Source organism: Phoenix dactylifera, chromosome 3, assembly GCF_051530095.1.
Source record: "Phoenix dactylifera cultivar Ajwa chromosome 3, Ajwa_hap1_PhDact_Kaust_v1.1, whole genome shotgun sequence".
Taxonomy (NCBI): Eukaryota; Viridiplantae; Streptophyta; class Magnoliopsida; order Arecales; family Arecaceae; genus Phoenix; species Phoenix dactylifera.
The window spans coordinates 41,280,518-41,294,676 of record NC_143192.1 but is presented as its reverse complement, the minus strand read 5'-3'; the positions used below and the strand labels follow the sequence as shown (position 1 = coordinate 41,294,676).

General features: G+C 36.9%; 1 protein-coding gene across 1 annotated transcript; it reads right to left on the bottom strand.

Annotated features, from left to right (window-relative positions):
- Positions 1–1,275: 1,275 nt before the first annotated feature.
- LOC103702747 (homeobox protein knotted-1-like 3) lies at positions 1,276–5,491 on the bottom strand. The gene is made up of 6 exons (XM_017841697.5): positions 4,705–5,491; positions 4,481–4,601; positions 2,261–2,451; positions 2,032–2,163; positions 1,612–1,748; positions 1,276–1,526 (listed from the first exon to the last, which is right to left on the bottom strand). The coding sequence occupies exons 1-6, from the start codon at positions 5,047–5,049 to the stop codon at positions 1,523–1,525; spliced, it is 930 nt and encodes a 309-aa protein (XP_017697186.3). The 5' UTR covers positions 5,050–5,491; the 3' UTR covers positions 1,276–1,522.
- Positions 5,492–14,159: the final 8,668 nt, after the last annotated feature.

Genomic DNA, 14,159 nt, shown 5'->3' with positions numbered 1-14,159 from the left:
GGACACATTGGCTAGCAGATCCTGCTCCTCCGAAGACGAGGGAGTTAAGCTCTCCGAGCATTCGCTTCTGGTACTAATGTTCCTCCATGTCGATGACCCTTTTACCAAACTGCAGCAGCAGCACGTCAAACCATACTGTTAAAAATTTGGCGGATAAATTTGGTAGACGCGATCTCGCTCTCGATCATGGAGGCATATATCTGTTTGGCATCGCCCGAGTCCTCAATCTCCAATTTTATTTGTTGCCCCTGGCTCCTTCATCATTCAGTTCGAGGTCTCTTGCTCTTCTTCTATGGTGCTTTCGCTTACGAGCATCGTTGAGCTTCGGGTGCCTTCTCTTTGAGATCTATCCTTGCTGCGGACGTCTTCACCAAAGCTCATCCTTCTGACATCTTTCGATCTTTTGTTTCCAAACTCAAGTTGGTGTCCATTTTACCACTTTGAGTTTGAGGGGGGATGTTAAAATCATATGATTAATTAGGTCCATTGATTGATTGATTATATCAAATTTAGTCGGCCTTACTAAACTTTACGTTGATTGATTTGTAATTGATTGTGTCAAACTTAGTCGGTCTTACTAAACTTCGTCAGCCTCCTAGTCTATATAAAGGCTGCTCCTGTACATTGTAACATACAGTCAGAAATATAATTTTTTTTTCTAATTTATCTTTTTCAATATAGTGAAATGACTCTAGCTCGAGCAATTACATAAAACCCGCACTGTAACCTAATTACTTGGTGATTTTTAGGTGGTACCTATATATATTGTGCTTTTCATAATAACATTTTTGCTTATTGTATGGTAATTTTTTTTTTCTGCATCAGGGTCTCTTATTAATATCATTTTCCCGCATCAACGTCTCTTTTAATAATATCTTTTTATTTGTCAGACTTGTATTATTCTGCAACTATTCCCTAATGGCAACTATGAGGAAAACTATCTACGAAACTTATTTATCTACCAAACCTTGTTTTCCCTTTGTTTGTCTCAACTAAATAACCAAAAAAAGGGAAATTTTATTTGCGATTAAATTTTTAGATAGCTTTGAGATGAAAATTTTCTGCCTTTTCTTTTCCTTTTCCGTGGATTTTTTTTTTCTTTTTTGGTAATCAAAAAATTTGATTTTGTGGGTTTTCTAGAACAAAAAGATCATACTCATCATGCCAAGTTTAGATAAACAAAAGTGAGCTTAAGATCTCACTGAACAAAGCATTCATAAACTAAGTACTTCTATTTATCAAGCATAAAGGCTGCAGCAAATCACTGAACATCAATTAACAAACCATACCTTATTTGCATATCTCATAACATGGTTGAAATTTAGGTATAGGAAACACAATCAGAGTAAAAACTTTAAAGACATATAAACCAAATTATGAAACAATTCAATTCATCTCGTATACAAGTAGTCAGTACATAAAATGCATTGCTGTAGCCGGCTAAGAAAACTACAATGAAGTTACTCTTGCCTCTTATTTTGCTCCTTCCTGAATTAGTTTGTTAAAGTAGACTTGCAGCCTTTTACCTGCAAAGAAGTAGATAGAATTTTACCTTTTTTTTAAAAGAAATATCCACCATACAGACAAAAAGGATAGCACAAATTAATGTACCTTCTGCGCTTAGATTTCAAAGTTGTCGCTGACTGTGAGTTACTGTGCCAATTACGCTTTCTTTGGTTGATGAACCAATTGTTAATTTGTTTTAACTGCAAGCCAGTCTCCTCGACAAGTTTTGCTTTGTCATCTTCCTATAGAAAGGAATACCATAAAATATTTATTTCTATAGTTTTATTCAAAAAGCAATGAGGTGTTGTGATGATAGGCAAAGCATTCTATATGATCATCTAATATATGATGGCAGTTGTTATCTTGTCTGTTTCTATATCTTTTTGGACAGAATTTGAATGCTTCCATATCACGAGTGTAGCGCTGAAACCTCATCACCTTGCATGCTTAGCAGTCTATTTGTCCTCAAATGCTGTATCTACAGTAACTAATGAAAGATTATAACTCCAATGCACAATCACTTACTGTTGGGTATGGCCATTTAGAATGTTGCTGCCACCATTGCTTCAATACTGAAGTCGTGTCCCCAGGCAATTTCCCCGCCCTTCTTTTTCTTAGTATCTCCTCTCTTACATCTTCGATTCTTGATCTAAAACCCTACATTGCAGTATAGGGATGGTGTGAGAAAAGCTTGCTTGGAGAGTCAAATCCTATTACCAGTTTGAGTTGCAAGAATAATTGAACAGGAGAGAACCTGTTTTAATTGAATCTTCAATTCTTGTCTCACTCTGTCCATTAGGGACCGCTCAGATTCAGTTGGAAGAAGTGGGCCAAATCCCATCATATCATGCTCATGATCAACTGTCATATCTAAAGGGCAACCCTGCTGAAGCTCATCCTCATCATCAGACATTGTAGCTCCTGTTCCTTCTTCAAGAGTCACTCCTGAAAGAGTTTGCCAATTATGCATGGATTAAAAGTTTCTTATGTTTAAGAAAATATTGAATCAGGAGCATAGTTTTATCAATATGATATGAAGTAATTAAAAGTGTGTTCAATTAACATCCACACTAACGAAAGGGAGACAATTGATTAATATGTAAAATATAAAATTATTTCTCAAAATTTTTTGAAATATAAGGAAAGATGAAGAAAGGTAACAATGTTAAATAATTAACTTAACTATAAATAATTTCATTAAAGTTCAACCTAAAGACTGGAGATTGATGCAATGTATTTGCAGTTTTACCATGACAATTAGAAAATTTTAAAAACTGTTACCTTCAAAAAATTCCTCTCTCTCTCTCTCTCTCTCTCTCTCTCTCTCTCTCTCTATATATATATATATATATATATATATATATATATATATATATATATATATAATCTTAGATATAATTAAACTCTTATTTTCAGACATAGGATTCTTATAGAATTTAATCATAATAAATTTTCTTCTTAAATTCGTTGCATTTCCAATTCTTATAACTTAGATGTGATAAAGTCGCCGCGCCTCATTTAAGCTTCACAATATAGTATTCTGACAGACGCTCAATCCTTTGCTGCCACCGTCAAATCTCATTTCCAAAAGCCATTTTGTTCTACGGTTGCTCATTTGAAGGAGAATCTGATATGTACTCAAAAGTTATGTAGGACAAACATTATTTTTTTTTACTTGTTCGGAGTAGGCAACATTGAGACAACAGTATTATCGACTTGCAAATAATCTGATATATTTTGGTCTCCAAAGGCCCAACCATCAATTTGATCAAGATTGCTAGCTAAGTCTCTCTCTCTCTCTCTCTCTCTCTCTCTGAGAATTCAATGGGCCTCTATACAACACAATCTAAGGTGATACCATCTCTCCAAGGTTGATTGATGATAGAAACATTTCCAATTTTAATCCTAAAACAAGTACATCAAACTGCAAATAGAATTATGGCCGACATTTGAATATTTTATCATGCTAGTATTTTCATGGACATGATTCTGATGTTTTTTTGTTTTTTTTCCGATGATAGGATATGGTTCTGATGTTGTCTGGCCAAATAGAATTCCTTGATAAGCATGTTGTTAGTAGCACTATAATACAAGAATTACTCCGTAATGGAGCCTTCAAACAACATTATAAGGAACAAAAAAGCCTCCTCTTCATAGATCATCGGAAGTTCTATGTGTTAGAATATTTGGTAATGAATTTGATGTAATTTTGGTGATCTAAGTCTCTTTTCCCTTGACCAACTAAATTGAACATCAACTTGACATCTCCTGGAGTAAAGAAACAAGAAGGACATTTGAGTTTAATGTCTGTCCTCAGGAGATTTCTTCACCAATACGAGGCCTCGTCTAAGCAACTGGATTAAGGCCTTCCTTGCTTCCAGAGATGCTAAAAAACGTAGGACCGCTCCCACTTGTAGGACTACATACATTCTTAAATCTTAATTTATTGAGGACAAAACTATCGAAATGATCAAACCAATCATGGTTCACCATAGAAACATATAAGAATTTTGCCCGGAGGAAGGTTTAATTAAGCCCAAAAGTGGAGGACACGCGTGGGCCACGAAACTTGCCAAAGCCTCTTTTGTCGCCATTTGCCCACCTAACTAAACTAACGCCTCCCTTGGTCCCGACTCCTCACCCACAGTGCCTTTTAAGACTACCAATAAAAGGAGACTTGAAAAAAAAAAAAGAAGAAGCAAGCAGAGAATCCAACAGGACGTCCCTCCAATATCTATCTTGAAATCTTAACGCGTCCGGTAAGTGACAATCGAAGATGTTATATCGAAGAAATATCATAATTCGTAGCAAATCATCAAACTTAAAGGTTTTTTTTTTTAAAAAAAAAAATATTACATAGCCAATTGTATATGGATGGGATGACTCAAACTGTGAGAAGGTTTTGTATGGGAATTAATCAAGGGAGTTGGAACGAGGAGATGACATATGAACAGAGAGCAAGAGGGCGCTGTACCGGTGAGATCTTGTAACGATTGCTCGATCTCGTGGCAGGCCATGACGGCCTCCACGGCGTGGAGTCGGACGTGCTGCTGGAGCTGATCCCTAAAAGAACACAACACCAGAAGATACTGCGCCTGCGCGAGAACCATGAGAACAAAACGCTAAGAGAATTGAAGCAGCAGTACTTGCAGCAGCAGCAGCAGAAGAAGAAGAATTATGATGAATGATTCGACTTACGAGGAAGGCGTCGAGGTCATGCTTGTCCTGGGGGGAGAGGAAGGGGCGGTGGCGGGCGGCGTAGGACCGGAGGAGGTGGTGGGAGTTGGCGAGCTGGGCGTCGACGAGTGGGAGGTGGTCGATAGGGGTGGCCACCCGGAGGCACCCCACGTGTGCCCCCACCACTTGCTCCCACAGCGGGTGCACCGCCATCTCAGCCTTCAGCAGCTGCCGCTGCTCCTCCTCCGCGGCCGCCGCTGCCGCTGATGAAGACGAACACTCTCCCCCTCCTCCTCCTCCTCCTCCTCCTCCTCCTCCTCCTATTCCCATCTCCATCCTCAGCCCCCCTTGATCACCTTGCATCATCCTTCTCTCTCTTTTAAAGGACGAGTCTTATAAAAGAGAGGGTGGAGGAATCTTTTCGTGGGATCCGAGAGAGACACACAGAGAGAGAGAGAAATAAGAAGGACGGGGTTTGCTATAAGGAGTGAGTGGAAAAGAGGGGCAGGCTGTGTGAAAGAAAGGAAGAAAGCAAGGTGGGGGAAACGGAATCCAATTATGTTTTAAAAAGGAAGCTACCAAATCATGATATTGAGTTGTGTGCGTTTCTCTCTCTCTTTTCTGGTGAAGGAAAGAGGAGACCTTGGCCAAGAACTGCAGCTTAGCCTGCCATGGCCGTCTGCACCCTCCTCTCCTGGTCTCCCTCCACTTTAATCTATTACTTTAGTGACAACCCTAATTTATTATTGTATGGTCCTAATTAATATGCGTTGGTTGCATGCTTGTATCCTTGCTAACCACACCCTTATGAGTGGGCCCGCTTGGTGACTCGTTCTTGTCTTTGCTAATTTGTTAGTTTTATGGATTGCAATTTTGATTTTTATTAAAATAAAATCAAAGTAATGCCTGTAATTAGCATGGATTATGGGCATCGGTTAGCTCTACCTTGTACTCTGGATGTCTCAGACGTACGCCAAATTATTTCCATTTAGAGTTTAGAACAAGAAGATGTTATATATCTTCCAGTCGTAGGGATCGAAGTTTCTGTGAGAGCTGCGTGTCTCTCACCCTGGCCTCTTAAAAATACATTTCCTTCATCTAAGAATGGCACACAACTTCAATGTTGCAATAATTGAGAGATTTTACTGAAAAAGTTGTTCAGCTGGTTCTCAGCTTTTTCTCTTGCTCCAATATATGACATGCTGCGCAATGCCTACTTTCAGAAAAAGACATGATATACGCAATGTCAATTGAAAAGAAGCGATGTGAAAACTTCAACAAGATAATTTTTTCACATCAAATGCTTGAGTTGCCAAATCTTGTATGGAAAATATATAAATGCTTTGTGATCCGATTTCATCTTGGATAAAGCTAATTAAATTAATTGTAATTTCTATTAAGTATCACTGTTGTGTATGATGCTAATAGTCTGGCATTGGAAATTTGCATGTACGGCCATGATTCTCACCTTCTAGTGTGCACTTTGTCTTTTGTTTAATGGGTTCATCCTCATCTTCATCTTCTTTATATATATATATATATAAAGAAAGAAAGAACAAGATGAGCAGGTCATCCAAAAGTGGGAGTTTAGCTATTGATCTGCAGGAATATAAATTTTAAAGCAGACACTATGTAGGTTGAAGCGAAGTTCTATTCTACACATTTTATGGTGGGTTGTGCAGGTGCATTTGATGTGCCAAAAGCTTGTTATTTTGAGGAGAACCTTCATGAACGACAAGGCTATCACTTTCAATTTTGCAAAATGCTCTTAATTGAGAGGAAATCCGGGCAAGTCATTTCCTATCGACCAAGCTACTTAAACCGGTGGACGCAGATAGAGGTTTTTTTTCTTTTCACTACTCATATTCCTAATTCATAGATATATATATATATGCTTCATGTAAATAATAGCAACAAAAGTTCTTTTAACAGATATAATATAGGTTAATGAAACCACATGTAAGGTTTATAAACCGACATTAGAAGTTACATCACTCGAGAGCAATTAAAACTAGAAAATTGCTTCTAAATTAGAAAAGAAAAGCAAAGTGTGATAAATATACAAAAGAAAAATACATTTAGATTCCTAAAAAACCAAAAAAAGTAATAAAAATGCACAAATTCTAACAGTGAATCCAAGAGTTCTAGCACTATAAGGCAGGCTTCTAACTTTAATTGTGTTAAATTGTATAGATGTTGAGGGATATTTTTGAGAGAGAGAGCTGCAATGGGAACCTGATATTGGTAGACTCATTGAAAAAGTTGTTTTGTATACAGTTTTATTCAAAAACCACGTCGCAACAGACATGCCCAATAACAAGGACAGAAAATATCCAGATACAGATGAGTTTGATCTGAATCTAATCTTACCCTTAGCGACATCTAAATTAAAAGAAAAGAATTCCTTCCACTAAAAGAAAAAAGAAAAGAAAAAAATTCCATTCTATTCTGTTCACAGTAACAACAGTTTATCATTCTTTCTAAAGTTAAAGTCAACAACAATGCCAAATAGGACACTAGTAAAGACCAGAAAGCTCGAGTTCTATCAATAATAAATTACAAACCCTAAATTGGCACGGCAAACGAATAGCCCATCACCAAAATTGTCAACCATGATACAATTTGGATATAGTTACATTAGCTGTCAAATACACTTTAAGTACTACTCTAATAATATTTAAATCATAAATTGTATAATATAATCAAGGCTTGGTTTGAATTGGGTCGCAACCAATTGTTACAATGCTAGGAGATGTTTATTTCTTTGCAAGATGTTTTTACCATAAGGCATGAGGAGATTGGTATAAGATGACAGAATTAGTGTAATATACAAGATTAATCGAGTATGAAGTTGCCTAGCGACTAACTTAGGTGGTTCAGGGCAACTTTTGATGTGCATTACCTAATACCTGAAAATATTTTGCCTAATTATGCTATCATCATTTTCAATCAAACTTAACAAGCGAAGGTCGGGTTGACTCATACTCACCTAAATCTAACTCAAGTTAGCTACTTGTCGATCCAAACTGATTGTGAATTACTAAAATCATTAGCCCTAGGGGGGCAGTGTATTACTTAAATCTCTTACTAAAAAAATTTAAAAAATAACTCTATTTTGGAGATGATACTTTACCTTTTATTCTAATCTTTCATAAAAGTTTGATATATATATATATATATATTTGAATTTAGAGGAAAAAGATTCCATCTCGTTCATGGAGTTGCAGTCCCCTCTCACCATGAGAGGACGTGAGGTGCGAGAAAAGCCGGGGGCCGCTGGGCCGAGCCGCGAGGGTGGGTGGGCGGATGGCGACAGCGACGCATCGAGCGCCGAGCACCACGCATGCACAGCTGTCGCTTGTCGGTAAGTCCGCGACGCGCGATGTCGACGCCTTATGCGGTCCCCCGCCCCCCACTCCATCCCTTGACACGTCAGCTTAAATATTAACGTATTATTGGAATAAACAGGAGACCAATCTACGGGTGGGTGGGGGAATAAAACAAGTCAATCAACCCACTCAATCATGTTTATCGACAAATCCTTGCACAGGGATTGAGTTATTCCAACATTTGCATGCGGTTTATAGTTTGGCCGCGGATAGAGATGATCTCTTGAGGTCCGCCAATAGCTGTAGGTAGCCCTTTTTATGTTTGATTAATCCTCTTCTAGCTTTCATGGTTGAATAACTTTATCTTGTTTTTTACATGTTGGTTTTATCCTATTTAGGAGGGACATCTGCAGTGGGTTAGTGGGGCCATGTGTTGGATTTCAAGCATGTCAATGAGTTGTTAACCTTCCATTGTTCTCATGAAACAGGATATTTCCTCAAACACAATTCAAAGTAATATTAACATGGACATAATTTGTTCGCACAATGCATTTCTAAGACTGCATGTGGATGCTAAATATTTAACTACCCCATGGATAACTTAGTTATTAGTAGTCACCCATTAGCCAGCTAATAGTCAATAATGTTGTTCATTATTTGTTTGGTACTTATAATACCCACCATCAATGCTATCTTCCAAAATATTAAAAAATGGTAATAAAGAAAATATCATCCAAGAATAAAAGTAACCAAAAAAAGAAAAAAAATGTGGTGTTGGTTAAAGTTATTTCACTATTTTTTTGAAATAATCTGAACCTGATTATCTAACCTTTTGGCTCATTGACTAGATAAGATTATTCATCCCTTTTTGTGTAGTATTTGGCCAGTTGGTTGGATAACCTAGTATTATCCACCCTCTATCCAGAATCCGAATACAATTTAAGATCCTAACTTTACCTATAGATATAGTGTAAATGACATCTTTTATCGTTTGGTATTGAAGGGCTCCATGCATTTGAGTGCTTGCGCTATATGAAATAGAGATATTTATTTTCTTTATATAAAAGTATAAATTTGTGGTTGATATGTAGGCAATTGTAGCCTACATGCATGTCTATAAGAAAAAATGTGGTCTAGTCTACATGGCAACAATTCATATTTTGAGGATATGGTTTTTCTAGAATAAATTATTAAACTTACGGAACTTTAGTTTGGATAGTTTCTCCTCTCATCTTCTAACCAAGAGGTTGGGGATCCTATTCGCTCTCATTTTATACCTAATTAGCAAATCTCCAAGTTTGCAAGCGATGACTTGATGTGCCTGGAGGCCTAGGTTGCGAGCTAAATGAGGCAGGGTGAGTATAGGATAGCAGATAGAAATTAGCCCCTCCTAATCTACTACTACTACTACTACTATAATAATAATAATAATAATAATAATAATAATAATAATAATAATTCTTAAATTTGAAAATTATATCTTAGAACAATTGCTGGTATCTAGATGAAAACTAACAAGAAAACAACTGAGAACTAATAGCCTAAAGACTATGAAATGGTTATTCTTTTTTAGGTGGTTTAAACATGTTTCTAGTTTTATATTTCTTTTGGTTTCCTTATTGCGATATAATTTTCATGTGGCATACTCATTTTTGCCATACCCCCCAAAAAAATAGTTTTCTTTTCTTTTTCTTTTTTCGTCTTAGGACTTCTTGAAACTTAATTACATGTTACTCAGCTATGCTTTGCAGGTTGATAACATGTTTCTTAAGTTGTCATCTATCATTGTCAACTTTCATGAAGTGCTACTTGTCAAAAAAAGATCATGAAATACTAAATGAGTAATGTTGAGCAATGCCCATTTACATTACCCACTCATTTGTTAGCATTGATACCATGAACTTAAGAATTTAGTATAACTACACCTTTGCTCTCATTTTTAGATGAAAGTCATTTGGACGTTGCTGTCCAATGCAAGGCTTTAAAAGAAAAAAGGAATTCAGTATAATTTTTAATTTAAAAAAATTATTTCCAATTATATGTTGCTACATTAGTGTGTAAAATTCTGCATGGATAAAATAGTTTACAAAATACAACATAATTAGCTGTTATTAACATACATAAAATTAGAACTCATACTTTTCTACACATACTCATATTTTTGCTACTAGTAAAACCATAAACTTGCAAAAACAATTGCCACTACCGACAATGATGCGTGCACGTAAGTTAGAACTCATACCTTATAGTTGTATAGATGCAAGTGTGATGGTGGATGTTATGTTGGTGCTGTACAATAACATCTACATCGAATGCACCTGTAATATATTCGTAGTGAAACATATCTCTGTAAGAAAATTATTGAAACTGTCTTATAATTATAGAAGTGACGACTATTAAAAGTTACTATTGAACCTATCCCAATTCACATTTGGAGAATTTTGGCAAGTTTCGAGATATGTTTTATGTCTAAACATTCTATTAATACTATGTGGGAGGATTTGTCTTTGACCTCTATTCATCTTTATGATGTTTTATGTTTGGATTTTTCGGAATGTACTCATACTTGGATGATATAATACACTCTCATTATTAAAAAAAAAAAGAAAATATTTTTAAAAATTGATAGGATGGGTCACTTTAGGTGGTGTCTGGACCTCGTATCCGAGGGCTTCTTTTGCTATGCTCGCATCAACCTATGTATCCCATGCTGGTCCCACCTTTCATATCAAGCGCAGTAAGCTCGCTTCACCTTATTTTGTCATCATCTTTTATTACGACGCAGAACACGTAGTTGTTTTTATTTTTTATTTTTTTTTGTTGGTACAACAGAATTTGTAGCTGTTGGAAGAATTTCTCGAAGCAAGGTATATTACAGCCACTTTTTTCATGTGAGATTTGAACTTGGGGTCTCAGGGCAAGGAATGATGCATCATCTTTGACCACTTTTTTTTGTCCTGAGGAACGTGGAACAAGTACACTTAATGAGTGAAGATAAATCTAACAATATTATGGTGAGGAGATTAAAGAAAGCTTAGGGAAGACACAGAAAGGAAGCAAAAAAGAAAGAAAAGGATGGTGGGGGTGGGGAAGAATTCTTAGGGATGTGACAACTGACAACCCAATGGGAGGGTTGTGTCGGTGCCGGGCGTTGGCCGGGATCCCAGGTGGGGTCCGAATTGGTTGGTCCACCTACAAGGCATTACTCCCTTAATTTGCTGGGCTTCGACGCCACTCTAGCAGCAGCTATCTTGAGAGAAAGGCTCACCGGTCTAACCTGCTTTTATTATCAACTAATCCTCATTGATCAGAAATAATAACTAGTATTGTACATGCTTGGATAATTCAATTTAGAAGACAGTTTAAGCCGTGGGTTGTTGTTAATTAGCTATCTAGGTGAGGCATTCCAAGGTTCTTGAGGACCACAACCACATCAATTTGTATACGAATGTGAACCATGAGGCAGTTTATTTGGGGGTGGTTGGATCTAATCCATGGTCCCATTCATCCGTTCTCTCTAATTTCCGGTATTTATAAGTTAGTCCAACTTGTACAATTAATCCAACCGATGAGTTGGATGCGTCGGTCCAGTCGATCTATTTTGGATTCCAAATGCTAAGTTAGTACAAGTTAAGAAACACATTTGCATCAAAATAAATTAATTTATATTAAGCATATCATTTGCTCGTATTATAGAAGTATTTAATAGCGTCATTGATTACGATCACAAAAATAAAAATTGCTAATTTATTGGAATGTATCTAATACTTTCATTTGTGAACTATGTTTGTCCTTTAGGGCTCGTTTGGTTCGCGGGAAGCATTTTCCCTCCTACAAATATGATTTCTGGGAAACAGATTCCTAGAAACAGAATGCATCGGAAAGTACTTTTGGCATGTTTGGTTAACCATGGAAAAGTGACAGATTTCCAAAGTGCTTATGTTTGGTTGACCATCCACTTTCCTAGGAAAGTTATGTATAATTCCTATTATATCCTTAATAAAAATTAGGTCTTTAATGACTCTTTAATACTGAAGGGCATTTTTGGAAAAAAATAAAGGTGGAGTGATTCTCACATCATGAGAAAGTAACTTTCTCATATTTCTTATGAGAAAGACTTTCCCATGAAATGTGAGAATCATATTTCCATGAGAATACAACTTTTCCATCTCTCTCCTTTGAAAACTCCAACCAAACAAGAGGCATCTCATTACTTTTCCGTTAACCATACTTTCCCTCCTTCTTTTTCCGCGAACCAAACGAGCCCTTATTTTGTGTAACGGGAGAAAGGCAGCTTTTTATTGGGTGAAGGATCTAAAGAGTCACACAAAGCATATGGTTAACTCAAGTGTACGTAGCAAGTGAAAACCGTGGGAGGTGCTGAAAACCTTGGCTAACTTAGCCCACCATACGCAATATTTGTTTAGTCCTTGATTGTGGAGTTGCTTTCCTAGGTAAAACTAACGTCACCATATGCTTGAAGAGGTTAGAACGTCATCCTTTCAAGGAATGCAAACGTCTGGCTTTCTTTTATTCGTCTTTGGTGGTTAATTGTTGGCATTCTCTAGAAAGCAGAATCTGTTAGGCCCATTGTGCACAGTTGGTGATGGCCATGGTCTTAGATGTGGTTGTTGTTATGCTACACTTATCTTTGTCATGGTTAATTTTAGGGCCATCTTTGTCATGCTATTAACATATGATAATTGCATCTTTGAAAAATTGTCATGAAAACAACATCATATCTTTGTAGCATTATCTCCTTGACCAGATTCTTTACGACTCAGGAACACTAAACAAAAGAAGGAAGAGATAACGGTGACGACGATGACGATAAGAACAGGGATGATGAACTGTTCTTTCAGTAGGTTGGCAGAAGATTTAATCCAAAATGTTATCAGTTGATGGAGCCACCACCTTACCTTCTCTCGAATCAGCCACGAGGGCATGGCAAAGAGACTTCGTCCCAAACATGGAAGTTGGTGGAACTTGAGATGCACTCCAATTGTAGACACATACACAACCACACAATTAGATGCCCCCCTCACTTGACCAAGTCGCGCACGACATGTCATGGAATCCAACCTACACCAAAATAATACTCCATCCTCTTGAATGAATCATGTGCACCCCATATATCATGTAATTACATCAATTGAAAAGATAAAAATTATCCTGCATAATTAATTGGACAATGGGACTATGGGCATCTATCTATCAAGTGCTTCATCCTAGACCAATCAAAGGCATTCGTACACTCCGCATGTTCTAATGCTAATGCAGCAAGTACAATGAAAAGGAAACCAAATCCTAAACTTTTCATATGTTACGCTAAGGGCATAGTTATTCCTCGTAGAAGTGTGGGATTGGATGTGAGTAGTTTATTCCAAATAATACAGATATTTTAAGAGGCTATGTAAGGGAGGTGGAGGATTTTAGTACTTGGCAACCATTTCGAAAGCAGGCGTTTTGACTTCCACATTGAGAATAAGACTAGGTTGCATACTTGCATTGAGAAAAAAACAGATGCATTAAAAGATAGATAAAAAAATATCACAGATACTACAAAGTTCGCATGACACAAGCCTCACGGGACACTCCAAAGTTCACGCTGACACAAACCTCCTGTCAAGCGACACGGGCGGATTTGTGCAGCTTACGAACTTGTAGCAAAACACAACAGCCAGATTTGGTAATAGACTTACCAAGTCAGTAGTTATAAGCTCAATGTATTTTTCATGCACTTTACATTACAGGCATCCATAAGCATTTATTCCATTTTATATCGATAAAATTATAGGCATCTATAAAATAACATTTTCACTAAAATTGCATAATTTCGTGAGGGGACCAGCAAAACTTTACATCTTTCATCACATCATCACCCGTATCTTCGGTGCTGAGTAATTCACATTAAGTTACAATTAAAGAATAATTAATTTTTTTGGTGAAGGGAAAAAATTAAACCATTGCCTGCATGTTGGAATAACCCACAATCTAATATAATGCTCCTTCACCTAAAATTATTTGGTTCATGGCTTATGCCATATGCTAATTATGTGTAACATTCCTTGCCTCCTCATAAATGAATAAATGATCAAAAAAAGGAGAAGAGAGAAGGCAAAAAGGGGGGCAAAAAAGAGGGTGACG

Excerpts from the sequence above, each read along its gene's own strand:
- LOC103702747 (XM_017841697.5), bottom strand. The coding sequence starts at position 5,049 with ATGATGCAAGGTGATCAAGGGGGGCTGAGGATGGAGATGGGAATAGGA. Across the intron at positions 4,602-4,704 it reads ATGACCTCGACGCCTTCCTC|GCGCAGTATCTTCTGGTGTT; the intron begins GTAAGTCGAATC and ends GTTCTCGCGCAG. Across the intron at positions 2,164-2,260 it reads TGAAGATTCAATTAAAACAG|GGTTTTAGATCAAGAATCGA; the intron begins GTTCTCTCCTGT and ends ACTGCAATGTAG.